This window comes from Opisthocomus hoazin, chromosome 2 (genome assembly GCF_030867145.1).
Source record: "Opisthocomus hoazin isolate bOpiHoa1 chromosome 2, bOpiHoa1.hap1, whole genome shotgun sequence".
Taxonomy (NCBI): domain Eukaryota; kingdom Metazoa; phylum Chordata; class Aves; order Opisthocomiformes; family Opisthocomidae; genus Opisthocomus; species Opisthocomus hoazin.
This window is the reverse complement of record NC_134415.1, coordinates 38,064,361-38,092,174: the sequence shown is the minus strand read 5'-3', so window position 1 is coordinate 38,092,174 and position 27,814 is coordinate 38,064,361. Positions and strand designations below refer to the sequence as shown.

The 27,814-nt window shown below is 48.0% G+C and overlaps 1 protein-coding gene across 5 annotated transcripts in view; it reads right to left on the bottom strand.

Annotated features, from left to right (window-relative positions):
• The window catches only part of SYNDIG1 (synapse differentiation inducing 1), a 78,959-nt gene extending 51,435 nt beyond the window's left edge, over positions 1 to 27,524 (bottom strand). For 2 of the 5 annotated variants that reach the window (XR_012763096.1, XM_075413245.1), the window contains exons 1-2: positions 26,907 to 27,009; positions 13,062 to 13,630 (exon numbers count right to left, since the gene is read on the bottom strand). Coding sequence is in view for 4 of the 5 variants with exons in the window: in XM_075413245.1 (XP_075269360.1) it covers positions 13,062 to 13,541 (480 nt within the window). In the remaining variant the exon portion in view is untranslated. Of the gene's footprint in view, positions 1 to 13,061; positions 13,631 to 13,794; positions 13,865 to 14,359; positions 14,483 to 26,906; positions 27,010 to 27,450 lie in introns of those variants that run through there. The other 3 variants (XM_075413246.1, XM_075413247.1, XM_075413248.1) reach the window with 3 other exon arrangements.
• Positions 27,525 to 27,814: the final 290 nt, after the last annotated feature.

Sequence of the window (27,814 nt, the reverse complement as noted above, 5' to 3'; positions counted from 1 at the left end):
CAGCCAGCGTCACAAAGTCAGCATTATTTTTGTCTCCTCCTGCCTGCACAGCACTAGCTAACCGGTGTCCTCATTACCAACACCAGGGGAATCTCCACCGACTATGTCACAGCCTCCATCACTATTGCATGAACTTGAATGCAAGAAATGAGAAACGACAAGAGATTTTGGAAATCACTGCAGGGAGCTGAAAAAGGCTCATTTTCATGTTCATCTTTCATGAATCAAAGAAAGTGACACTTTAGCCAGACGAACTAGTGTAAATCTTGGTGGGCTGGCACTTCGGAAACATAATGTCACATATCTAATGCAGAAAGAGCTGTAAGCACTGGCCACTCTGCATCTCTCAACTCAAATACCAGTCTTCTAGAAGGCCACTGCTCAGGTGACCAGGAGAATGTCAGCTGGACATTACCCTGTGGGGACAAGGTGACAAATGTGGTGCAAACCTAAGCATAAGGAACCAAGGTAAAAAAAGCACGAGTTGAGCCAGCAGCAATGGGATGCTGCCAGATTTACAGCGTGTGGGCAGAAGCACCTGCCCAGGCATGTTTCTTTGATGCCCCATAGTCAAGCTGCAGCAACCTTGACCTAGCAAAAGTTTCTTCCACGGTGATTACTAACACTGGTCCACAGGGGACCTGATTGCCCCTTTGCTGCGCGAGTACAGTTCTCCAGCAGAGCAGGAGTGGAAGGGAGCCTGCTTTCCGGTGGCTTCCTCCTTGCCTGCACGGAGTCTGCATGCAACAAAAGGCACTGAGGCTGCAGTTATTCCAGGCTTTGGAGTTACAGCTTTGCTGCAAAAAGGGTCCTGAAAAGCTTTTTAACTCACCCTGGGAGCATACCCAGCCTGAGATGAGGTGGCCAAAAATCTCAGAGAAACCCTGTTGTAGTTGCATGTTCTTCACTGATTGTAGGAAGAATCTCACTGAAAGGAAGACATCCGTGTCACGTCTAGAAACTTACCCTTTTGGGCAAAAAAGAGTCCCTCTTAGAAACTTAGCAGCCTGGTCAGGAGTTTTTTGCCTTTGGAGCAAAACAGCTGCTAAAGTGACATTGCTCTACCAGTGAGCTCCAAGTGAGAAACTCCTGAACAGGCTGCTAAGTGTGCAAGACAGGAAAATGAACCCATGTACAAGAAGGTAAGTTTATAAACATGCCACTAGTGAGCCACAACTCAGAAGAACCTAGGAAATGCTGGCAGCCTAATGATATTTGAAAGACTTGGCACTGGACAAAGGGATTGCCTCCCAAACTGACCCATTTGGGGAACCCACCAGGTGACACAACCCATCGCTTGTTAACACAGAGAGTCTGCTTTGACAGATACTGCTACCAAGAACCTGCCACCGACCAGAGGGGCCTGGGCAGGAGAGGTAGGGGGACCAGACAGGTCCCATGCACTGAGACTGCGTGGTGCACGTGAACACCAGCACGTAGAACACCCCATCCTGTGTCAGGAGTCTTGATGCCTCAGTAGAAGTGACAAAGCTCCATTTGGCACGAACTCAAAAAAATCCCGCTTCTGAAGGGGCACCTGCTGATGCTGATGTACAGTGTTTGAGCTTGGTGACTTCCCTTTCTGCTTTCATTTTCCAGAGAGGCTATGTAAGTGATTTTTAATACCAATAATCTTTCCTTTCAAGAGTAAGAGAAGAGAGGAGGAGGGAGGAAATCCGCAACATTCCTGAAATGGTCTCTCAAAACAGTGCCCTTCTCTGAACTTCATGACAGGTAAGATACAAAAATGCTTTTGATTTCCTATCAATGTGAAATGTACTGGCATTCTATCTGTGGAGACTACCCGTCTGGTATTTCAAATTGCCTTTTCTTGCAGACAAAGATGAAGTAGAGCAAAGATTCTCTAGATAACTCTGATGAAGTGTTGAACCAGAAAATTATCAGTTACGCTCCCTTCTCAGGGTGGTGGCATCATGACATCTTAGAGAGCTTCCATGCCGACTGGAGAGATGGCTATTAGACTGCAAGAGGATAATTGCACAAGTTCTATAAAAATCCTTCTGGGGAAGATTAAGTCACTACAGGCTCATACTAATTGAACGATAGAGTTACACATTTTGATGGGTGAAGTCCCCATAGTATACACTGGATCAGATGACTTGACTGTCAGTCATGCAGAGTGACAGCATAATTCTGATCAGAAAGCCTTGACCATGTAGACTGGGTATCAACAAGCAGCAAAAAAATAAAAAAAGTCATAAATCACAGAAAGAAATCCAACAACAAAAGGCACATCTTACGCCTTCTCGCAAAACCCTGATTTCTCAAAGCAAACCTTCCTCCCTAATGTTCTCTCTCTTAGAACGTGATACCCAGTCCTGAGCTTACCGAGAGATCGTCCCTATGCAGAAACCTATCTGTCATTGGGAAGCTTTTCACAATTTAGCTACCTAGCTGGCTGCCTTCACTTCTTCCTGGTTCTGCAAGAGCTGCCCCCTGACACTGGAGGAGCTGGATGTTTGGGGTGCTAAGAAGTCAGAATCACTTTCATCAATTACAGTCGCTTTGGGTTAGCAGACTAATGCTGCATGATCTCTAATACTCTTGTCCACAGCACTGCTCCTTTCATGTTTAACAGTCTCTTTACAAATTTACATGGAACTATTCACAATTACATCATAATTTCACTAATCTGACTGAAAGCTTTTAACTCTTGCAGAAGTTAAGGCATAGCATAACTAATTAATTTTCAAACTTTGGGTGGTGAGCAAGACTGCACAAACTTTTCTTTATTAATGTTGAGCTAGATGAGTTAAGCAATCTGAAATATCAAACTATCAGGTTTTCCTTTCTACAGGTGTACCACCACTGCATCCTCCAACCAAATAATAGGCAATCAAAAGAGAACTTGGCAACTTATAAAAAAAAAACCTGGCAAAGAGCACCCCTTTCTTGGTTGAGGTATTCTGTCCATCAGCAGAGCAAAGATCCCTAATAGTTACTCTCCTAACAACTCCCAGTCAGTCCAGGCTTTTTGTTGAGTTGGTAAAGACACAATCGAGTTACCCTCTTTGAAAAGAGCTCTTCAGTGCCGCCACTCGGATGACACCACTGTCTTCAGGATGCTAGAAAAATCTCAGGATGAAACAAGGCAAAGCACATCCTGATGCAGCTGCAGCCACCTAAGTGACAAGAGACAGGAGGATCACGGGGTGCCAAGGAACAGCAGCAGCAGCAGCTGACAGTCTCTTCAGGATGCTGAGGGATTCCCTCCTTTCAGTCACGACATCTGGTTCTAGCAGTTTCCACTGCAATTGCACATCCACTTCTAATCACAATGCACATATTTACAGAAGGCAGCGTCTTTCCACTGCAAGGCAGGCTCTGTCTTGGAGACACGTTTTTGTGCTTTAACACCAAAGATGTAATCTCAGCAAGGTCCACAGTACTTCTTCCCCTTGCCAAGTGAGCTGCGCTCTCTGCAGCCCGTGCGAGGTGCTGCTGTGAGAACAGATACCTGTGCAAACGGCCCTGTAGCCTAAATGACACATCTCTGAAATTACTGAGCATGCAGTGGGGATTTCCTGCTTCCAATGGATCCTTTGTCACAAATGCAGTTATTACAATGACAACAACCCTCCTCATCCTCGCTGACTACTGCCATGTCTCTTGCCAATACACCTGGAGAAAACGGCACACGATAAAGCAATTTCAGTCTCAGTTTATCCACAGCCTTTTTGTGGCTGTTACGAGGAAAAGGCGACCTCAGGAGTGTAGGCAAGACTGGAATTACCAGGAGATCAGCCCCGGAGGACACCCCTCCAGAGCACGAATTCCTGCAGAAAGCATAGCACCCTGCCCAGATGAATGCTGATTACAGTGCATGACAAAGAAAGGAAGCAGCCCTTGAGTTTTCCTTTTCCTTTCCCCTTTCCTTTTCCTTTTCCCTTTCCTTTTCCCTTTTTTTCCTTTTCCTTTTCCTTTCCTATCCCTCCTATTTCCCCCTGGTAATATGGGAAAAAGAACTGAAGAGAATGGCCTGTTTCCCCAGAAGACTAGGTGATACCAACAGACGAAAGGCTTTCACTGGGTGAACCAGCTGGGACACCCCCACACAAACTATTCAACCCTGTCTTATTTGCACATTTTTCAATGGTGCACATCTCTGCAGCCCTAAAATGCATTAGGCACAAGTGATGTGGGCAGGATATAAACCGGATTTCTGCAGAAACTGCGGATGTGACAAAGGATGAAGAGGAGAAACTAACTTTGTTGGAAGAAAGGAGGTGTCTACTTCCCAGACATGGAGTGCACGGGATTTTGCAGCAGCTGGAATTTGAGTGCTAGACAATTTAGCAGGAAACCTTGGCCTCTGTATTCAAGGGGGCTGCTTCTGACACTTTCCAAATGACCTGTGCAAGAAGTCAGCCTTGAACACAACCACAAACATCACCATCTTGGAGACTGATAGAGTGAAGCTAAAAATTGATGTATTTTAGTCCGTGAAATTCAGCTAGCTGCTTCAGTTAATAGAAATGCTTCCTCAGCAAATGAATGCAAAAAGGATGGGAGAGAGATGAGGATATTTAAGATGGGATACTGCATCATGTGGGCACTCCATTCCACAAAGGACCATGGCTTGGGAGTAGGCATCACTCGGCACAGAGCAAGGCTGTCTGTACACAGAGCTGAATGCGAGGGGTGCACTTTGGACTGTGTTTCACGAGGCAGCGACCCCAACAAGGACTACTAGACCAGAGTGTTCAGTCAAGAACAAGCTGAAAATAAACCTCCTCTGTGATGCACCACAGGAGGAATGAACGTATTCCACAGAGAGGGAAGGAAAGGTATAGTACTACAGACACGCACATACTGGGTGCAGTTCTGGTACCACCATTTCCCAAGTATGCTGGAGAAATCAGGAATCAGCAGGCAGGTACATGTGTCATGCTGCAGACAATCATCTACAAAGGAAGAAAGTAGAGAGGTCAACTTCATTTGTAAGATAAATTTAAGACGCAACGTCATCACAGTCTGTAAGTGCCTGTATGAGTAGATAATTTCTGATCAGAGACAGCTCTTTCATTGGGCAGAAAAGCAGAAGAAACCCCAGTGACTGAAAGTAGAACGGATGAAGAGCAGACACAAGGTACAGATTTTTAACAGAGATGGTGATGAAGGCTTTTCTGCAGTTGTAATGGATTTTCTATTACACGAAGCCCTTTCTTAAATTGAGGCTAGCTATACCTAAAAGCTATGTGCTTTACCTCAACCGAGACATTATGAGGGAACAGAGGCTCTGCAGGCAGCCTGCCGTGGCCTGCCTGCGACATGCCGGAGCCTGGACTTTGTGGTCACATAGTCCCTTCCAGTATCAAAACACTTGGCACACTGGAGAAGTCAGAGAACAAGGTCTGAACCACAGCTGCCAGCAACCTTTGATGGATATTCAGGAAACAGCCCTTTTGGTATTAGAGCAACCAATTCAGCAACACACATGCACTGCATACAAAACTAATTTCTGGTATGGCCCTGTGGGATCTACTTCAAATCCAGACGGTCCAGTGGTCTGTTTTTGACAAAGACCAATGCATGATGCAACTATAAGATAACACAACGCCTGCTTCAGTAATGCAGTTAAACATGATGCCCTATTCTGACCAGCACTCTCCATCCCTTTGCTCTTCCGCAAGCAGTCTGAGTTCACCTAAACGCAGCAGACGATGAAGGCAGCATGCTGGATGGTAGCTCTCCACCGAGGGCTGCAGTTTATCACTGCTCTGCCTCAACACACTTACTCGTCACTGAGCAGCATCTGGCTGATGCTTACTCAGGAGGTGATGTCTCTAAAACCTGTTGCCATCACGGATTCTTTGTTCTAGTGATGTATTATTTATTTATTTTGTTGTGTCTATTTATTTATTTATTTTTACCATGTTGAGTTTCGCAGTTGCTCCCCTTCAATTTTTAAGGCATTTAAATAATCCATAATCCACTGACTCTGACCTGGTCCAGCTGCTCTTGTTTCCCCAACTTCCAGTCTAAATTGCCTTGTCAGTTGAGCAGCCAGCCCTGCAGAATGGGCTCACAGATGTTTCTCCTTGCTTGGAAAGCTTTTCATATAGAACCTTGCAAAACCAAAACACATCAGGGGCAAAATAACCCTGGATGCAGCTGTCCAAGCCCATTCTTCCTTCTGTCTCCCTGGATTTTAATCATCTCCCTTGTGATGTTTTCTAGACTTCCACAGCCAGTTTGCCTACAGTTCATCAGTAACTTGCATTCAACACCCTGCAACTGGAAGGGGATTACTACAGACAGCAATAAACAGATTGATACTAAAACAGGCCAGCTGCCAGTCTCCTAAATCACACTCTTTCTCTGGGAAAGCAGTAATCACAGCCATAAAGTCAATATCCCTAATCTCTGCGTGAGTGACAGGAGCGCCCAGCAACCCTTTGTATTCATGGGGCAGACACACGTGTATCGCAGCACACTCATGCCATTGCAGGTGGGCCAACAGCCACCGCAGAGAAGTGGCACTCTGCAGCCTACACTGTCAGCTGCTGAGAAGAGTGAAGCTGCGGTGAATGCAATGCAATGCAATGCACTTCATCGATTTTATCCTTTGTGGCACGGGGCATCACCTTAGGGTCCCCACTCAGGGAAACGAAGACCTCCACAGTCTGCAGACACAGAGCTTCCTGCCAGGAGAAGCAGAGGAGGTGGTCCCTGCAGAGCAGATGGTCTCAACACTGCCTATTGAGGAAGATTAGGGAGATGCCCCTCTTCACTGAGCCACTTCAGCAGGAAGAGTAGCACCACACAGCTCAAGCCAGGGGGCTGCCCCTTCACAATTGTCCTCTTTTTGCTTTATAGCTGACACAACCTCCTTCGTGGTCCAGTCCTCGAAGAAGTGTGCCCCGTCCCCATCTTCTGCAAATGACAGTGTGCAGCTCATCCAGAGCTCTTGCCACTTAGCGGCTGGAGCCTAGGGACCTCACTGCATAGCGTCAGTCTGAAAACTCAGGGAAATGATAATGAGAAAGGGAATCGCTCTGGGCCCTGGCTGCTATTAGCAAGATTCATAGGAGGGCACTTGGAGACTGCTGAAGGTGACTTCCCAGCCACACTCCCTTCACCTAGGGCTGGCTAATAAAGGTTAATATCCCTTGGCAGGGCTCAGTATCTCCAGACTCTAGTGGCTTCTACTTTAAGGAAGAAAAATAAATCAAATGTAAATGAAGTGTAATCACTCTTGTAACCTGTTAATAATGTCCCTGTGAAGGAATCCAGGGACATAAAGTGTGTCCTATAGGGTCAGACCAGTGGTCCATCGAGCTCCATGCTCTGCCTCTGACAGCAGCAGCAGGACCTGACACGAACCCATACACTTTGCAGTCCATCCTTTGCGCTCCCCCAGCATACACAACTGTTGTGTATGAGATATTAGAAAGAAAAGCTTTGCCAATTCCTTTTAATATCTGTTTATGGATTCCTCATCCATGAATCTGCCTAATCCCTTTTGAACTTGCCAATCCGCCACAACCTCTTGCGGCAGCAAGTCACCAAGCATTCACTACCCCATATGTGAAGAACGATTTTCTGTTACCTGTGTTAAGCAAATCTCTTACTAGCTCCCTCAAGTGTCCCCTGCTTCTAATACTATAGGTTTGGCAAACAGCAGGTCTGCATTCACCTCATCCTTCACCTTCATGGTCTTGTGCAGCCAGCTCATACACCCCTTGGCTGCCTTCTCTACAAAATGCAGAGTCCCAACCTTTTTCACTGCAACTTGTAAGGAGGTTGCTACTTCCTCCTGATGATTCTCTTTCCCCTTTCTATCCCTACTATGTCCTTAAGAAGTGGGGACCAGTCACCCACCCCACTTAAGAAAGCAGGCTGCACCAAGCTTCAACACAGCATCAAAATGCTGCCGGCGGTCTGCCTTGTTCTCAAAACTGTTCTTTAAAATGCCCAACATTTTGTTGACTTATTAGCTTGCCCTGTACACTGTTCCGTGTGACTTCACAGCACTTACAATGATTTCTCCACGGTTGTAGCTCACACCTACAAGCTCAGCCTTGAGTTCACATGGATTAGACTATTTTTCCATAAATGTACTAGCTTCCATTTATTTACATTGAAACGCATCTGCCACCACTCTGCCAGTCAGTTTTGTGCAGTCCTTCCAGAGTTGTTCTCCACTACCATGCCACCTGAGTATCCAAAAGAAATTAACATAGTTCACAAACTTCGAGGGGTCCAAGTGTTTCCAGAAACAAGAGCCCAAATGCTTCCATCTTTCCCTGTGACCTTATCCCATGTTCCTGTGTTCTTCTGAGCATGTGCCACAGGACAAAAGAAACCAAAATGACACTCCCAGATCCGCAACACATCTCTCGGTGAGCTTGGGCAAGACATTTATTGTACCATTTTCTTCAGTTCCCCAAGTGAAGAATGGAGAAAATACCATTTTCCCACCACACAAAAGCACTACGATGACCAGTCAACTCATTCATAAAAACAAGGTGCAAGACCCTGCAGGGAAATGGCCATACAAACAAGTACTTAGGGCATGCAAGATCTGCCTCGGATGTCACCCATGCTACAGCCTCCCATGTCTGCACCAGACTGCCTCTTCACCCACGCTGCAGAGCTCTCTGGAGGGTGAACCCCACCATGCTCAGCTCCCCAAAGGGGTGTCCAAACATGCTTTCTCGATACCTGCTCCCAGGAGAGGCTCAGTACACAGCAGCTCAGCTCTGCTCAGCACAGTGCAGGACCATCCAAACCTGTCCAAGCCTGTGCAAGCTGACCACATTAAGAGAAAGCATGCACATCGTGAGGCTTGACGTGCATAAACCCCCTCCAGGTCCTTCTCTGTACACTGCAAAAGAGACACGTCCAGGAGGTGCTTGGAAATGTTGAGCAGGGTTAGATGGAACAGGACATCAGTTAGGATCAACCTTTTGTCTCTATATTTCTACGCTCACGTTGAAGGGATGAGTTTCATAGCAGCATCCAGCAATTTGCAGGGAAAAAAAAAGGAAGCTTTAGCTTGAAAGCACTACATTTCCTTTCTTCTTTCACTCCTCAGAACATTCTATTTATTTCATTTTCAGAGACTGTTTCAGACATTGCTGGGAAAAAGAAAAAAGGGTTTTAAGAGAGAGCTCAGACGTATTCTTTTATGCGACACATATGAATAATTCAATTTGCTGCCATCAATAGCTTGGGTTTCCTTAAATAAGCCATCTATCTAGGGGTTAGGAGGAAAACTAGCAGAAGTGTAATATGACAAATGATGTTTCTGGATAGAAGATGGCACTGTATTTACACATGAACTCCAACAGGAGGGTATTTCAGCTAGCAACTCATGTAATATTTCACTGCTGCCACATTTGACAAGCTGTCCGTCCATTAGTTAACGGCGTAAAGAACTCATAAGATATTTATAAGCGTTCCAGAGGTACCTAAATAGGGAATCATTTGATTTCAGGGATGGGCATTGAAAAGAGAAGTTTAAAACTTTGACAGAATGTACAGCCTTCTGCTTTCATGCCCAGTAATTGCTGGAGCAAAGTGGGGCTGTATATGCTAACGAGAGCCGTTTCAGAAATGTTTTTCCCTCCAGACAATTACGATTTTCATAGGCAGTCTGAATGACACTACAGTAGCACCTGAGAAACCATGCTAGTGAAAAAAGAAAAAAAAAAAAAGAAAAAAAAGTTAAACATGGCTACTGTGTTGCACCGATGTGCAGGATCGCTGCTTAGGATGTCTCCAGCTTCTCTACTACATGTCCCAGGTTCTTCAGAGTCCCCAGACTTGGGGAGGGGAGAAGGTGCCTAATTCTAGGCAACTTGTCAGAGACACTGGTGAGCTGGATAGACCCATCCTGAAGGGGATGATAGGTAACAGCACAGCAACTCCTGCAGCCTGGCTGGGTGGGCTCTTCAAACCAAAACCAAATCACTGTCAGTCAAAATAGCTGGTGTTTTTCAGAAACTTTCTCTGCAGCAAAGTTTTCTGCAGGAAAACAACAAACTTTCTGGCTATCAACAGCCCAACTGTCCTCAAAAATGAAACCTTGGCAGAAACACACTGACCAGCAGGGTCCATAAAAGCTATTTTCTACATCTGTCCATGGACTCCTGTAAGTATTGCATGGAGGTGGTCACTACAAAGGGGTGAGTTAGAGTTTTCTGCATTTCTAGGAAACTAAATACCTAGTCTTGAAAACCACTAGGCAGGCACTTTGCAGTAACACAGGCAGTGTGAGAGAGACGTGGGAGAAGATGAATGACTCACAAACCCAGGGTTGTTCTGTCTCCCAGAAGGCATTTTGCTGAGATGCTTGACTTGGGAATCCACTTGCCTTGCCCTGACATGTGGACAACAGGCGGTAACCTCCAGCTTTCAAGAGACATCAGCTGTTTTGCACCAAGCTCCCCTCTTTGCTAACATTTGAAAAATGGGGATATTTTTAGAGTATTCTCCCAGAAAGAAGTGCCAAAGTAGATCTGTGATGACAAAAAACTCTTACAAGAACTGAACCCTTATACTATGCAGGTCCCACCCCTTGATGAGCTCTGCCATGACAGTCAATGCGGCAAGACACTCAGCTACGTGCCGTACGTCCTCGATGGCAGAATCAAATCCTTCAAGGCTCTCTCCCAGTGTGGAAGCAAAACCTTGCACCTCTGCCGTATCACCCTCACTGTTCTCCTTTTAACTTCTGCTCCCAGTCCTGGTACTAACCCTTTCCACCCCACTTTGGGTCTGTTAGTAATTTGAAAAGGCATTTGTTTCTTATCAGTAAGTGGTGGGAATAAAAGCATTCTAGTGGGCTGGACTCACGCTGCATGATTTACGTGCTGTTTTTCTCATTTGCATAGACAGACAAATTTTTATATAGTCAACAGTCTGGCATGGTTCATTCCCCTACTCAGTGACTGCTGTCCTCAAATACTTTCCTTCCATTCCTGTAGTCTCAACATGTGAAGCTATGTCTCTAATGCACCTCTGTACTAGCCAAGCCCAGGAGATCCCCATGCATCTGGCTACTTGGATACACCATCTGGCCACACGTGAACCAGAAAAGCACAACACAGAAGTCACCTTTCTTGCTGGTCTTGTGCTGTCAGATGCATCTCTCCTCTCCTCCCCATCTTTCTACACAACCAGCCGCATCTGCAGAATCTGGATCTTCCTGGGATGAAGTTGCCCCCCATGCTGAGACCCCTTGTGCTGAGTGCAGTGGCTCAGCCGGTTGGTCATTTGGCTCCGGTTTATGGAGGAGTGTGAAAATTGCAGCGCTGCACTGGGTTGGCCAAGCAGCCCAGCAATGGAGACTGATACTGGGCTAGAAGCAGAGGCTTCTAGCAATTCTACCAATGCATGTGTTTCCAGTCAGGCAGGTCCTTCCCCAGAACTCGCCTTATTTTCTACTCGCTTTCTCCACTCTCTTGGTGCAGAAGAAGCCACGATACAGAACAGAGGATTACACATGGGTGTGTACTTTGTGAATGCCATTTTCCTCCGAGCCCTTTGTACATGTAGGTCAGGATGACTGTCCATACACTTCTCTGTTTATTAGCACGGTAGCGCCCTGCAGAGTTAAGTGAGGCTGGGAGTCCTGTGGTGCCAGACGCAGTACACCTGCTTAAGAAGGGATGTGTATGACCTCAAGAGGCTACAGTCCAGAGAAACAGGTCAGAAAGAAGGAGGAGCCAGGGAAAATGATGCACACACTGTCACAGCATGGTACATAATTTGCAAAGACACAGCTAAAGAGACTCTCTCCTTTCTCCCCTTGAGATCTTGAGGGAGAGGGATGAAATACCTTTCCCAGATCTTCAGTTTTACAGGTGGTTTTCTAAAAACAGGTGTTCTGTATGAAAAGTTGATCAAGCTCCTGTGGTACCACTTTGAAGAGACACCCTGACAGAAGGCAGTCCATTGCAAAGGCACCTGAAAGATCCCACCAAGAACGGGGAAAATATTTTTCATATAAAACATTTTTTTCTTTGTCCTGCATATCCTCCTGGCCTTTTTTAGCCCGTTCTCCAATAGTTGGCTAGAGAAGGTCTTGCTGGATTTGGATTGACAAAAGGGAGACACTTTTTTTTGCTGCCTAAATGTCAGGACAGATGTGTCAACAGCACCATTAGGCAATTACATGCCTGTTGCGGTCACTTGCATCACCACTGCATGAGAGAAACTATTGCAAAAAGGCAGCAACTAGGGATTTTGTTTTGATTAAGAAAATGGGACTTCCCACAGCCAATTTTGAACTGCTGTAGAAGGGTATGACTTGGGCTAACACCCTCCTATACCTCAGGGAGAAACTTTTTGTCTCCCTGCGGAGGCATTGAATACTGCATTACTGGCACACGCTGGGGAAAACACCTCTCTCTCCCTACCTTATCAATACAGAGAGAAAAGAGAATAAAAGAGAAGTTGATTTCCATAGTCTGCCCCATTTGGAGAACAAAATGTATCTTACTTTACTGTGAGCAATCAATGAAGCACGGGAACCTAAAAGAAAACACTGCATTTGGGATCTAATGCAGTGTTTCACTCCATCAGGAAAAAAAAGCTTTTATTTCAGTGACACAGGATTCATTGCAGCTTAAAACCCAAAGACTTTTGGGTTTGTGTTCATTCAGAGACAGGAATGTTTCGTGCTTGAGCCAGTGTGCAAAATCCGCTTTATGGCCAGATCAAGTTAGGAGAAAATAAGAGATGATGTTGGCCTGCTGAGCAAGACAAGCTCCAGGTACATGGACAGATGCTCCTGGCCCTGACCTTACACAGCATTTAAGCACACGGGTCACCTTCAGTTTCTGACCAGTCCATTCAGAAGCAGAAGGGAAATGCTGATGCCTGTTAGGGCCAGTGGGAATTTTCCCATTAGTCTCCACAGAGCTGGAGCTTTACACAACAAATAAAGATGACCGATCGCTCACTGTTCTGCCCGGAAGCGAGAGCAATACAGCTGATCCCATGCAGACCAGGTCTTGCAGGCTGTACACTTAACCCAAATACGCCCTCCTCCCCCCAGTCTTCCCCACATGTCCCACATGACATCTGACCTCTAGCTCCTGGAAATCCTCCTCTTCTTCCACATCATAGGAGAGGGTGTGAATCTTGATGTCATCCGCTGAGAGGTCGATGAACTTGCTGTCTGGGTACTCCAGGCTGTCTTTGGTGGGAGAGCGGTCCTCGATGAAGGTGGTTTCACAGCACTCTGAGCCGATGCTCTCACCCCACGAGCGCAGCACGTTCTCCGAGTAGAGGATAATGTTGGGCCGGTAGTGAGACTCCACTGTCTGCTGCAGCATGTTGGGGTCCAGGAGCTGCTGCACAGGGTCATTCCTGCTCTTCTCCAGGCAGCTCGGAGATGAAAGGCTGCCCGCTCGGTGGCTCTGGTACTGGGGGGTTGGGTACACAGAGACCAGACCATCCCGGCTCTCTGCCACTAAGTTCCTCGTATTTATTAAACCATTCCTTTTCCCAGCTTCGGCGATCTTACTGTGCATCAGCACGCTGTTCTGCTCAACCAAGCCATCCATACTGGGAGGTGTCTGAGGGAGTGGGACAGTGGTCTTTACTTTGTTGTACCTCGGAGGCAGGTCACACTGGGGCAGTGGCTCCCATTTTCCTGACAAAGAAAAGAAATAGATACCAAGGTGAGTACACATATCAAGGCACCCAAATCAGCTTGTCTTTGGTATTACCTCATGAGGAAATACAGCCCCACATATGTGCACACACTTCCCTAGCTCTCCCAATATATCCCCACCTGGAGAGGCAAAAAAAACCCACCCCAAATCCATGGGGTGAACAGGAGCGGATGACATTGTGTGGTGACAGAGGACTTCTTGAGCTGTCTCGGTAATTGTGGGCCCCCATCAGAGGAGGGCTATAATGCCTCCTCCATTCTCCCATAGGTACGCCACTGCCATTCTGGGGACAATGTCTCTTTCCTCTAAAGGCTCTGCTAAGAGAAGTGGGAAAAAAACACTAAGATAAAAGATAAAAGAACCATTTTCAGTTCTCAGAAATCGCAATTACAAAGGGCAGGCAGCTGGTGTGTTCAGCTGTCAGTCTCTGCAGCCACCCTTCACCCTCAGCAAGTGCTTTACTACCCTTTGAAAGCCCGGCTAAAGGAAAAAGAAGTAGGCAGTACTCCTCAAATCAACTGAAAAAACACCACCTGAAGGTGAGATCAGATCTGACCCAAAGGAATTAAAACTCCTCTGGATAGGGTCTCAAAACCCCTATGTTGCTCTGGGTGCCCTAGTTCCGATATCTCTGAGAGTGCCCCGGTGCGACAGATTAAGGGGCTGTGATGGGGCTTGCCAGCGTGACCATCCCCATCCAGATTCACCTGGAAGACATGGAGGCACCGTCGCTTGAGCCCCAGGAGCTGGTTGTCTCCTTTTGCACAGGAACAACAGCTGTCCTCTGCCTCACCAGACCACCAGCCTGGCTCTGTTTCATGTGGGTTGCACTAAGGTGTAAGAAATCAAAGGGATAGTTCAGAAAGCTAAAATTATCTTTTCCAGCCCAAACACTTTCTCACCAGGACACCAGTTCTGCTCAGGTGCAGACAAAGGAAAATGCTTTTTGAATTATGGATGTATCTGCCACAGCAACAATGAGCTCAGGGTTTTGTTTCTGGGCTCGACCATAGAAATCACAGAAATGCTCCTGGCTTAAAGAGCTTCATATTAGATCCTCTAAGGCCAAATTCTTAAGGTAGGATTACCTGTCCCCAGTGTGCTGCCTGGAGGAAAACAAGAATTACACACACAAACTCACATACATACATACATATTATTTTTACTTGATGCTTTCTATTTCTTTTTTATATCAGAGATCCTCTAACAGAGCAATGGCTAGCAAAAGCCTAATTTTATTTCCTCTAAATAACTCCAGACTTCAAACACCTGCAGTCTCCCTTTTGGCTTGCAAGAGATATTTAAACCATTGCTAAGAGCGCGGCTTCTGTTCTTACACCACAAATGAAGGAAGAAACTCACTTAACATACAAGAGAGCTTAATCAACCATGCTGCAATGTTTGCATTCACAGCATTTGGTTTAACATGTAGAAACCCCATTCTATTATGTTCTCATATAGTTCAGTGCTTGTCCCAAGTGAACGGACAGGAAACCTACACAAGTGAAAATACATCACGGTAGGATCCCGTGGCATTTACACAACACAGCTCTCGGCCCCAAACCTCGGGAACCTGCTGGCAAAATTAAACCAATTTGCAGATTAACTCAGAAGCTTGGGCTCAGTTTCACCAAAGGATTAGTCCCAAAGCCCTCAATCCCTTTGCAGCAGACAAGACTGAGAGCAGGTGCCCTGTCTTTCCAAGGAAAACTCATTTCCACATGCAGCTCACCTGTGCTAAGTGAACAGGGGACCATGCCCTCTTCCTGCGCCCGGTGGGGCAACATCAGCCTGTGTCAGCACAGACACACTGGTGTAAGGTGGAGATGCTTTTGCAGGAAGCAAGCAAAGTTCTGCAGGTGGGAGTGGGTGGGGAGGCCAGTGCGTCTCACATTTGCCTTAGGACTGGTGCTTGCAGCGTGAGTCCTCCATCCGCCGCTTCCCACTGAGTGCTGGCAACCTGCAAGACCTCCTGCAGGCTGCTAAGCTGTCCCAATTCTGCTGTTTCAGAGGCTTCAGAGGCTGGGTGGGAGCCAGCCATAACCTCAGCTGGGGAACATCCTGTGCTTTATCAGAGTTGAGTAGGACCACTTGCTCAGGAGATCATTCTGCTGTGTCTCCAACAGCTTCTTCCTCCCACCCCTCCCAAAGAAACAAAATGAAAGTACATCCCCACAGGCAGAAGCTGAGAAAAACTAGGCAGTTAAAGAGTAAGTTGTCAGGAGACTTTGCTCAGTTTCCCCTGAGCTGGCTTGGAGAAACTGCAGGGCTGCCTGACATGTAACAACCACCATCAATTGCACTGGAGTCTGAGGGACTTCACCCAAAACTGTAAACTGTCCCAGAAGCATTTTTAGCCCTGCTATTTACCCAAGCAAACTGAGTTGGTCAGCAGAAATACACCACGGATACAGTAGAAATTGGGAGAAGATGCGCAAATCAAACAGATCCCCTCCCAGAAAAATGGGTGAAGAGGTCGATAGTTGGTCACTGCATCAATGGCTGCAGCAACGCTTGGGTTAGGCCTTGCACCTCCATGCGGTCACATCATTCCAACAAACGGGTATTGTCTGGCTTGAGCAGCACTCGGGAAGATGCCATTTAAAGGCAGCTTTATCTCACACCTTTGAGCTGCGCTGTCACATTCCCTTCAGGTCGCCTCTGCATTCACCTATCATCCAGGTGACACTCAGCTCTGGAAACACAGGTCTCACCTCAGGCATTCCTCTGGTGCTCTACTGTCTTCATGGAAAATGCTCGCTTGTAATGGCTGCAAGTGAGGCTTTACAGCCATAGTGACACCAGAGGTAGCTGGTATGCAGACCAGTACGTGTTCCTCACGCAGTTTTAGGTGGTCATCTTGAAAGGGATGGATTACGAGGAAGGGTCACTCCCATCTATTTAAAGCTGATTTTCATGGGGACTCTCCAAAATGATGGGAAATGAAAAACATCCTTCATTCTTCTCACACTCCTCAGGAACAAGAGGAGAAAAGTAAGCAGAGGCCACAGAGGAAAACGCTTTAGTACACCCAAGTGACTTGAGACCCAGGAGCACTTCAGAATGTCACTGGGATGTCAGTGTTGTCAGGAGTCAGGACTGCCCTGCGCCATCTCTTTCTCCTAAATGTTCATCAGCCTACGTGATGCAGGAGCCAAGCCCCTTTTGCAAAAGGCTGATTAAAAGAGTCAATAACATCTGAAAAACATGATGTGGCTCCAAAGTCTCTGGAGTGCTGACACACAAGGTTCTGCAAAACATCTAAACCAGGACTACTCATGATGGCTTTGGTACAGTATGGCTGATATCTAACACCCCAAGGAACTGAGAGCAACCATGTTACAGGCTCAGGCCATCCTCCCTAATCATCCATACCAGCAAAGTGTTAGCACACTCCATAGCCTGGCTTCAGCCTGTGCCCTCTCCCAGACAATACCTACGCTGCAGTCAATAAGTGCCATACATGCTCCTGAGAAGCCCAAAGGAGAAAAAACACCTCATTTTGGCAGGTAGGAGAGTTTAGCGGCATGGACACAGTTGATGTTGGACCATTCAGCCTATAGGCAACAGGCTGGATCCTAGTATGCCTCATTCACTAGACGGAAGGAAGCTCAGTCCTACCATAGGTCTAATGATCCATCATCTGGCCAGTGTCTACCTGCCATGTATTTAAACCAGTCTTGTAAATCAATCTTGCAGATTCCGCGTGAAACTTTCCCCTTGGGATGGGGGAGGAGGGGAAGAAAACATCCGAAAAGAGGCAAGGACAAGACAGGGAGCATCCTTCCCACACAGAGCTCCTCCAGTAATAAGGCTAATGCATTGCTCAAGACATCCTCTCCAGAGTCCCACAGAGCAGTACAGCTTGCATGCCTCAGGGAAGGTCAGCAGAGAGACATGCGGATGGCAGCATACAATCAAGGAAAATTGTTTAACCCTAGAGTCATTTCAATCTGTAGCTGGCTGGCTACCTTACCAGAGCCTGACCCAATGTTCTCAGCTCTGCAAGTGTATTGTTTAATGGTAAGGAGCTGGCAAAACTCTTAGGCCTTTTCATTATGATACCATAAAAATAAAAAAGAAAAAAAAATAATAATAATGATGTGGCATTGATTTTTATTTTCCAGGTGAAATTCCTGAGTGGCTGGTCATTAGGTTTAAATCAACAGCACCTTGATTGCCAGTGCATTTTGATGCATAGCTGAAACAAGGTCAATTGCTGTCTAGGGAAACTGAGAAACAGTTGAGGTACCCAGAGATTCTTCATCAATAAAAAGGCAAGATTAAGAGCGTTGTCAGACACAAATGAAATTTAAAGTCCTCATGGATAAAAGAGAACCTTCCCTCGGCTTTTCTCTTCCCAACCACCAGCTGAAGGGAGTTAAATCAGATTTCCAAGGCCTTTGTAACCTGCTGCTACCTCAGTATTGGGGGGAGAATTAAACTCAAAGACTGGACTTCATTTCACCTACTGCAGACACCCAAAAATGTTTCCCTGGAGAAATAAATTGCAGTTATGCAGGGTGCACAGGACTGATGGGCTCAGTCTGCCTTCAGAGTAACAATAACCCTTTAAAATACAGGGGAGACCCTCTCAGCATAATACTAACCTTCAGATGAGTGAAGCAGGTGAAATGAGTCCCTCAGGTTCAGATGGAAGAGCAATGAACGGGGCATGCGGCCATGAGTGATGCTTAGGGGCAAAACGCAGCATATGTGCTCATGCAGTGGCTCACAGCCTGTATCCTGCCTACAGGGTCTCCTTGGAGGCAGAGGTGGATTTAGCCACCATCCTTTCATCAACGGCTTTCACTGACCTGGCCCAGGCCAGGCTCATGTCTGCAACTCACAGGCAGGCCTTTAAATTAATACTGCCCCAGTTTCCAGGGCAAACTGCAGCCCAGAGGATCCTGGATGGCAGCACGACTGAGCAGATAACCTCTGATAGAGCACCTGAGGCAACCGAAGGATGCCTTCCCTGCAGGGAGCCAACACTCAAAGCGAAAAAGAGCCACTCTCAGTACCCAGGACTGCAGTGAGGTTTCAAAATGATGCTGACAGGAAAATGAAACTCATCAGAGACCTTTAAATAAGAGAGCTGCTCAGTCTGCTCCAACATGCAGAGTTAATTTAACTGGTTTGATTCGGGTTTCATTTGCCTTCGCACAGTTTTAATTTCTCCCCACAAATCACTCACTGGTACTCAGGCTATCCACAAAAAATTCTGCACTTTCAAACTCGAGGCTGGAACCAGAACAGAAAACCAGGTTCAAGCTATTGACAAGTAGTAGATCAAACTTCGATCTGTTTTTCACATTGAGGATTGGACATTTTTACCCAGGTTTCTGGTATTAAAAGTGGAGCCATTAATTATTCTAACTTTCATTCTTTCCAATTTCTTGCATTTCTTTTTTTCTCTCTCTTTCTTATTTTAATAAGATGCTGCAACCAGTGCCAAGATATTTAGTCTGCAATGCTGTGGTTTATTAAGCTGTATCACTTGTGTTACAGCAGAGCCCAGCTACGGTAGCTGCAATGAGAGCTATGCTCTGCTGGGTCTGCAGACTCCTGCTATGATGACAGTGGCTGACAAACTAATTAAGCAAAGGGTGTGAGACAGAGAAATGCAAGCTGTGGAGAGGGCAAGGAGAGAACAGATAAACGCTGTGCCCCAAGCTCTAGAAGACAAAGAGCAGAAGCCAGATTTGCTACTGCCCGCCACCCCGAAACTCCTTTGCTCTTCTGCAACCCTGTTGTCCTCGTGCTGCCATGGGGCTCTACCCTTTGCACAGCTCTAGCACAGCCTCAGAGCGTTTCACCTTTGGGAGACCCCTGCCAGGTACCAAAACTCCTACGTGAACAAGCAATTCAGTTACCTTTAAAATAGCAGGCTACAGTTGAAAAGCCCCAGCCCTTTCCTCATGTCAGATCAGAAAGACATTCATCCAGGCAGAACCACAATCTCCAGGTCTCTCCTGGGAGGCCAGACATCACCAGCCTAAAGGTCTGGTTTATTGGCAGGAAAGCTTGGAGACGAAGGCAAGCCATGGTGAGGCCAAAGGCTGAATCCCCATCCGCAACCAAGGCTCATGGCTGTACCCCGGTGCCATTCCCTGTCGATCTCGCAAAGCATCTGTATTGGGATCCCGGGTGTAAAGGGAAATCTTTTCCCTATGAAGACAGCCAAGCATTGGAAGAGGTTGCCCAGGGATGCTGTGCAGTCTCCGCCCTTTGTGGTTTTTAAAGCTCAACTGGATGAAGCTCTGAGCAACCTAGCATGACCCCATAGCTGATCTCACTTTGAGCACGAGATTGGACTAGAGACCTCCTGAGGTTCCTTCAACTTGAGTTACCCTATGATCCAAATCTCTCTGCTCCTAGCAGAGTCCCACCTGTCTCCCACGCTCCCAACAAGGAATTCACTGCTCCCGCACGCTCCTGCCAACCCCTCAGTGACTTCAAACCTAATGCCAGCATGGCAAGGAGGGGCAATAATCACCCCCTGAAGGGCTGTGCCGCCAGCAGGATCCGATGCAGCCTCACAACTACCAGATACAACAAAGTGCCGCTGCGTTTGACGCTGGTTCCCCAACTGCCAGTATGCAGAAAGCAGGGGGAGGAAAGCTTTCTTGAAGAGCAGGCAAGCCAAATGGTGACAGCTGCAGCCTGACAAAAACCATGTTGTGGGAGGTTTGGAGGCTGCAGGTTTCCTGGTGCAAGCTTGCAGGTATGAGGAAGTTTTCAATGCATAGTGCAATAGGCTTCAATGTGGTTTAAGGTATTTCAAACATCTAGAAATCGCAACAACACATATGCACCTTTTGCTTGAGAGAAATCACAGGCAATGTATGGATCTGGAGAGCTGAATGCAAAATGAAATATTTAAGGAAAGGAAGGAAAAAATCTTTCCCACTTGTATTTTTCTTCTTTGATTTAGCTGGGCTCATTAAAATAGGTTTTGTTATAAGGGAGCACTGCTATTTTGGCAGCTAAAATTCATTTTGACCTATTAAGTAAACTATGGGGAGTTTCACGAGGCAACGCAACTAACTCACACTGGGAGAACTAGGAATGCATGCATTAGTGATAGCTAAATGTTTGATTGCTAAGACTGGAAGTAAAAAGGCCTCCATGCTATGTTAGTATTACCAATGTGCAGCAAATCCACTGTGAGACATGGGCCTGTCCTGCCTTAAAAAGAAAGGACTCAGAGTGCAGTGAAATGCCCAAGGTCACATCAGACACAGGAGCAGAGCTGAAAATAAAATCCAGGTCTCTTGATTGCCTGTCCAGAGGTATATTTAAATGTGGAAACAATTACCATATGCATATTAGGTCTGTCTGAATAACTGATTGCTTGATTCAGTAGCTGAACCAAAGAATGGGGGGAAGAAAGGAGGAATTACGTTCTGTTGACCCGAAGGATAAAATGTTATCCCTGCAACAAAATATTTCCTTTTGAGCAGATGGAAGCATCTTGCTTGAGCCAAAATTAAATGTAATGTTTCATTTATTTATTTTTAAATGAACAAACTGGCTTTTAGTATAATTTGCCTCAAGCTGCCTCCAATAAAAAAATTACACATACAGGCTTTTCTAGCAATCCCCGTTCCCAACTAATTTTGATAGCCTCAACTCTTTGTTGAGTTCAGTCCAAATTCACTTTTTTCGTTTGACGACAAAACTGCACTTTCCAGCTAATAAATAACTGACCTGAAAAACAGCACCTGGCTGTAATGTAAATAACCCTGCCTGTTGTGGAAGGCACCAGTATAAAACCACCTTGCCATCTGCACAACTTATGGCAATTACTTCGCAGAGTAAAAGCAGTCAAAAACCAGGCTCCGTGCCTTTTTAAGCGAGAAATTCATTTCACCGGCGCAATCGGGAAAAGCTCAGTGTCAGAAAGCTATTATCAACTACCTAACTGCATCTGGACACACGAATGCTGCGAATCAGCCTTGACCGCGGGGCTTGTGAGCTCAGTGCACCCCTATGGAACAGCTGGATCCTAACTCTGCTTCTCCCCATGAGCAAAGCCTTTTGTGCACATGCCAACACATGCTTCTCTCATGCCTTATCCTTCTCTCCTGGCTGCAAACATGCACCCTCCACCCTGAGCGTGGCTATCTAGTAGCACGCACAGCAACGGATGCCTTCACACCACCTTGTATCACCGGGTCCTGTGCAGCACTGCTGTTCAGAGGGTCCCCAATACCACAGAATAGGACCATTTGACAACCCCAAATGTATCCAGCCTCATCCTACCCTGCTGAGCCCCCCGCCCCATTTCAAACTGGGGATATTGAGTCATGAGGAATATTTCTTTCTTTAAAAGATGTATCTCCCCCAACAAAAGGCCAAGCTGACATTTCTTCTCCCCCCATCCATCCCAAAAAGCTGTTCTGTAAAACGCTGATTACATCCAGCACAGTAAAACTAACCTTCGTGAGATAATAAATAGAAAGACACATAATGAAAGAGCTCAGGTCACTACCTTCAGCAGTGTGATAAGGCTGAAGGATCTGTTTGCCAACTCGAAGAGCAGAAAATTGTGCTGCCTTTCACTTTTGAAGCAAGTGAATACGGCTGTTCTCTGGGGTGTATAATTGCATCCTTAATTGTTCAGAGTGCCCTCACTGGGAAAAACTTCATCCAAAGCGAGTCCCACGACTCTCCTGCATGGAGCGGAGAGCACTCCTAGCCTCTGCCCAAGAGCTGCTCCAGCTTGTGGGGAAAACTTTAATCAGACTCACAATTATCATGACAAGTTTGGGGCCAGAACTATTGTTCACGTGGATTTAACCATAACCCATGCTTTGCAGAGTGGAAACTTCTGCCCAGCTGAACTGCTTGTTTCGCTGCATCTTTACTTGACAGACAAGCCGTGTTCTCAGGTGTAAAGATGTGATGCCTCAATCCTCTTGGTCCCTATGCCACAGAGTCTGCATAGTTTCTGAGAGTCAATCTAGATTTAAAGGTCTGGGAAGGACTGAGTTACCACCAAAACTCTCTGCTGAATTTTAAAGGTGCCTGGTGTTGCAACAGAATTACAATTCTCCAGCCTAGAAGAACCTACCTGATGGTCTGCCCTGCAGAAACCTGCGGCAAGACAAAGTCCCTGCTTTGCAACAAAGCATCCAAATGAACCCCAAGAAGCTCATCCAGGAATATCAACATCACAGCATCACCTGGCCCTCTCGGTCTGCCTGCGGGCTGACTCCAGCGCATTCCTTTGACCCAGAATCCCTGGTTAACTGTGTTTGTAACCAGGCTGGCCCACAGGCAGAAACACCCAGATGTGGCTCCAGGACTGGCCCTGCTAACTCACTCCAGACTCATTCCTAATGGGCAGCCAGGCCCCCATAGAGCCTGGTCCTTGCATACACCCTGCTCATCTGGCTCTGCTCGCGCTTCTGCATTGCATGCAGGAAGCAAAGCAGGACAAGACACCTGCCTCACAGTTGTTCTGCATGTAACACACCAACATTATGCTCTAGGCTGGGATTTGAGATACTTCTGAAGCAGGAGTGACAAATAAAGAGAGGACAGAACAGGAAGACAGCCTGGTGGTGCAAACTTGGTGCAAAATGAAGCGTTCAGTGCGTCCTGCCCCAAGCAAAGCACTCCGGGGTTGTAAGTCACTTTGCTAGAAAAACGCTTCTGTGATACTGTAAAATTGCTAGTGCCAGTTCATCAGGGCGAGGATGATTAGATTAAGCAGCCACTGCTGGGGCAATAAAATCAGCCTTGCTTCATCAGGCCCTAGAAGAATTGCAGAGCCAGGAACACACTGTGGGACAAAAGCTTTACAGAATAAGTGATTTAGACATAGTGAGACTGGTAGCTGGAGGCAGATAGGGCAAGCAGGGAAATGCTGAAAAGTAACATCAGTGGGCGTAGATTGACCTTTACAGACCTTTCTTAACCCCATACTCATCCCTCCCTGCAGAAATCGGAGCTGAAATGAATAATGGGGCCCATTAGACTCACGGCATTGCCAGAGCCTGAAGAAAAATCCCACAAGCTCTTCCCTCTGGGAGGAGAAGGGACATAGGACCTGTGAGATTTCTATATGGGAGGCACAGGCATTTGGCTGGCAGCGCATCAACTCAGCATTGCCTCCGTGATCTTGCGAGCCACATGCAGTGGGGAGAAGCGAGATCATTTTGTTCCAAAGAGCACAATAGGAGCTGGAAGATGGGTGGGTGGTGTGCGGACACCACGCACTGGGCGAGCACCCGATCAGCCACTGCATGTAGCAGGCAGCTGCTGCGGGAGATGTCCTCAAGCAGCACACTGAGCACAGCTATCCTACAGGACCTGGCACCAGGCTGGATATCTCGCAGGACCTAGGATGGACAGGTCCCCCCTCAAGGAGCTGAACTCTTCGATTACGCTATGGTTGTCTTCTGAGGAAATTATCCATTTGTAAGCACCATTACAGAGATCTTTGCTCTCCCTGGGGATTTTTAAGGGGTCTGAGCACTCAATCAAAGCACATAAACCCCATTAAACCTCTGCCAAATTATGCCAACTTGATGTGAACAGTCAGTTCATTCTTGTCGTGCCTCAGTGAACTGAAGTCTCAGAGTTTAAGGACAGAAATACTTTACAGCACAGATTTAGACGGACAGTTAATGAGGGTACTTTACACACGCAGGTTTTCTATGGATACATAGACACAGATACACATCTACAGGGATGCCACGGATAAAACTGGGAGTGCTACAGGCACGCATGGGCTCACACCTCTCATGTACTGCACCACTATTTTAAAATGCAGTCTTTGCTGGTGCAATGAAAAAACCCAGACTTTGTCACCATCCCAATATTATGACACCAAATTCAGAGCACAAGATCTTTTGATTCTTAGGTGATACAAGTTGGACCAGCTCCACCTGAATCCTCAGGGTCACAGACATTTACATCCAAAGAGGAGCATTTTCCTGTGATCTCACTGCTCAAAGTAGTTTCCAACTTTTACTAGAGAAAGAGTATTCAGAAACATTTGATTTGATAGCCAGAGGATGTGTATTCAGACCTGAGCAGATACACACTCACACACTTCCACACAGACGATATCCATTCACATTTGTCAAAGTGAAGTCACGGAACATGCAGACTATTTTCCTCCCGCTTAAACCTCCGCAATTCTTTTCCATTTTTTCTCAACGGACCGTACAAACAATAACCTGTAAAAAGTCAAAGCTTCAAAGTGAAGAAGGCAAAATTTGGAAGTCCCAATATGTAATCTGCAATCTCAATAACCACATAGGCAATATTAAAAACTCTCCTGACCAGAAACATTTATAGCTGTCTGCAGATACTTTACAGTAGAGCGAAAGACAAAAAACCTTCTCCAGCTATGTTGCACCTTTTCTCTAATACTATCCTCAGAAGAGTAAGCATTTTAAATCCAGAGAGCAGCCTTCATCAATTTAAATGTGTTGTGGTGGTGCCTGTATACACTAGTACTGCATTACATCTGCATTTGTATAACGAACAGCCTTCCTGTGCGTGTGAGATTTGTGCCAGAGCGTATGGTACAGTGGTGTGAGATGTCTGCTTGCCCACTTAATAAAAGGAAACTTCATTTAATTACTACAAATTAGGAATCCTACGTACACCCTACGTACACCCTGGCATGACTTGTAGTTACCAAACTGCCAAAAAATTGTCACCTTGGCCAGTGAAATCAGAAGTGGCTTATTCTTTGCAGCAAGGTAATTTGAAACTAATATGGAGAGCATCTAAATGCAGCTACTATGAAGATGATAGCTCATTAACTATAATTAAGAGCAAGTTATTTAAATACATGAATGTAGAAAAGTGCATTCTCTGCTCTGACTGCATTTTATAATACACAATAATCCCCCTGAAAGTACCAGTTAACTCATCTTGTCGGGCTTAAGAATATCAAAGCATCTTTTAATTGCTGTTAATGCCCTGTTTACGAGGGATTAATGTCTAATTATTTGTGATTTGAATATTTAATCTCCCTGGAAAGTTCAGATCTTTTTTCTGGCTTCTTCGTCCCTCACCACACGCTGAGGCTGCAGCCTCCCCTTCAGTTATTTTGAGGACAACAGCTCAACAGATTGCTTTCCAGAGCAACTCCTGCCACTAGATTCTAGCTCTATGTTCTTACGGGGGGGAAACCCCACCACCACGGCCACCAGTCCCGCACAGACCCTTGCGCCTCTTCTCCTGCGGAGCACCCTGGGCAGGCGAGCGCTACCAGTCCTGCTCCAGGAAGGCTTGCACTCCTGCAGTGCCAGTTCCAGAAAGGTCTCGACGCATTTGCCAGCCTCTTCCTACTGAAGGGGTTCTCCGCGATCCCTTGCGGGATGCTTTCGTGATACCCGACCCAGAAGGAAGGCGAAGGCATGGGGGACTTGCCCAAGGTCACCCCTTGCTGCCACAGAATCGCAGGGACCACCACTGTCTTCTCGCGTTCACCACCCCTTTCTCCAACTTTCTCCATCCCTTTCTCCAACGGGCTGTCGCTGCCCGCAAACTAAAGGATGGGAAGGAAAAGGAATTCATCCCGGCGCGTCTTGAGCAGGGTGGGGAGGGGAGAGCGCAGCTGTGCCTGCAAGGAGCCCAGCCTCCCCGCCGCCTGCCCCCCCCCCCCCCCGCCCCGCAGCCTCCGGCGCTGTCCCGCAGCCTCCCCGGGGCCGCGCGTCCCCGCACAGCCCCTCTCCCCCTTCCCGGGGCAGGGGCTGTCCCGCACTGGCAGCTGGCAGGGAAAGATGCTCTGCCACAGTGAGCTGGAGGGGATTTCTCCCTGGGGAAGGGAAGGGAAAAGCAGGACCTCAGTTTCCCTCCCAGTGCTCCCAACCCAAACCTGGCCACGGCACTGGGAAAGCCAGCTCCCTCCCCCGACCCCTCCAAACCTGGCCACGGCACTGGGAAAGCCAGCTCCCTCCCCCGACCCCTCCACGCGCGCCGTGCCAGACCGGGCACGCTAATTTCGGCTCCCAGGAGGGCACCGGGGAAGCACCGCCGCGGGCGTCCCCTCCCCCCCCCGCTGCCTGGGGGGGCAGGATCCCCGCCGTCCCGGCCCGGAGGGGGGGGGGGGACCCAAGCTGTGCTCCCCGGGGCTCCCCCCCAGAGGCTGTCCGTGCCCCCCGCCCCCGCTCCCTGCCCGGCGGCCCCGCTCCGGAGGATGGGGCGGGAATTCGGTGCGTCGCTCCCCGGAGGGGACGGGATGGCGAGGCGGGGTCGGGGGGGGGGGGGGGGGTCACTCACCTCCCTGCAAGGTGACCCGCAGCGCGATGCTCCCGCCGGGGGCTGCAGGAGGGGCGGCGGCGGCTCAGCGCCCGGGCTCGGCGCCCGGCAGCATCCCGGCAGCGGGGGGGGGGGGGGGGGGGGGGACCGGAGCCGAGGGCCGGGCAGGGCGAGCGGCCGGCGGGGCTGCGCCGGCTGCACTGTGCGCTCAACTCGCGGGGAGGAGGAGGAGGGAAGAGGAGGAGGGAGGGAGGGAGGGAGGCAGGCGGAGGGAGGCAGGAGAACCAGCCCTGCGTGGCAGCGCGGCCAACTTTCCGCCTGCAGCAGGAGCAGCCTCACATCCCCCGCTGTGTAACCCCCCCGGGGGGAGGGGGGCGAGGAGGCAAACCCCTCCCCTCTCTGCCCCTCATCTCCTCCTCCTCCTCCTCCCTGGGGCTTCCTCCCAGCCCAGGTCTCCGCTGCTCCCCCCCCGCCGGAGCTCAGCACCCCTCCCCGGGGCACCGGCTCCTCTCACTGCGCTCCCCCCCTCCCTCACCCCCCCGGGCTCCGGGCTGCCCCCCCGCACCTTGCCCTGCCGCAGAGGCGCCCGGTGCCGCTCCCCCGGCCACACGGGCCCCTGCCAGCACGGAACCTGGCACGCCGAGTCCCCGAGGCGTCGGGGAAGCTCCAGCATGTCTGAAGAACTTCTGTTTTATTGCTGTGTTTTGTTTTTTAGCGCAGTGGTGCGCACGCCGGGCTGTGTGCTGCGGCACCGAGGGGGTGTTCCCTGCTTTCCCAATAACTGCACATGATATGGGTAAAGCAGGGTTCATTCACTCCTCCTCGCATCCCCAGCAGGCCTGCTAGCCAAGTCATTTCCCTAAAAGCTTCTCTGTCACCGCTCCTTTCTAGATGCTTCAACATCTATGGCTCAAAGCGCTGTGGGAAGA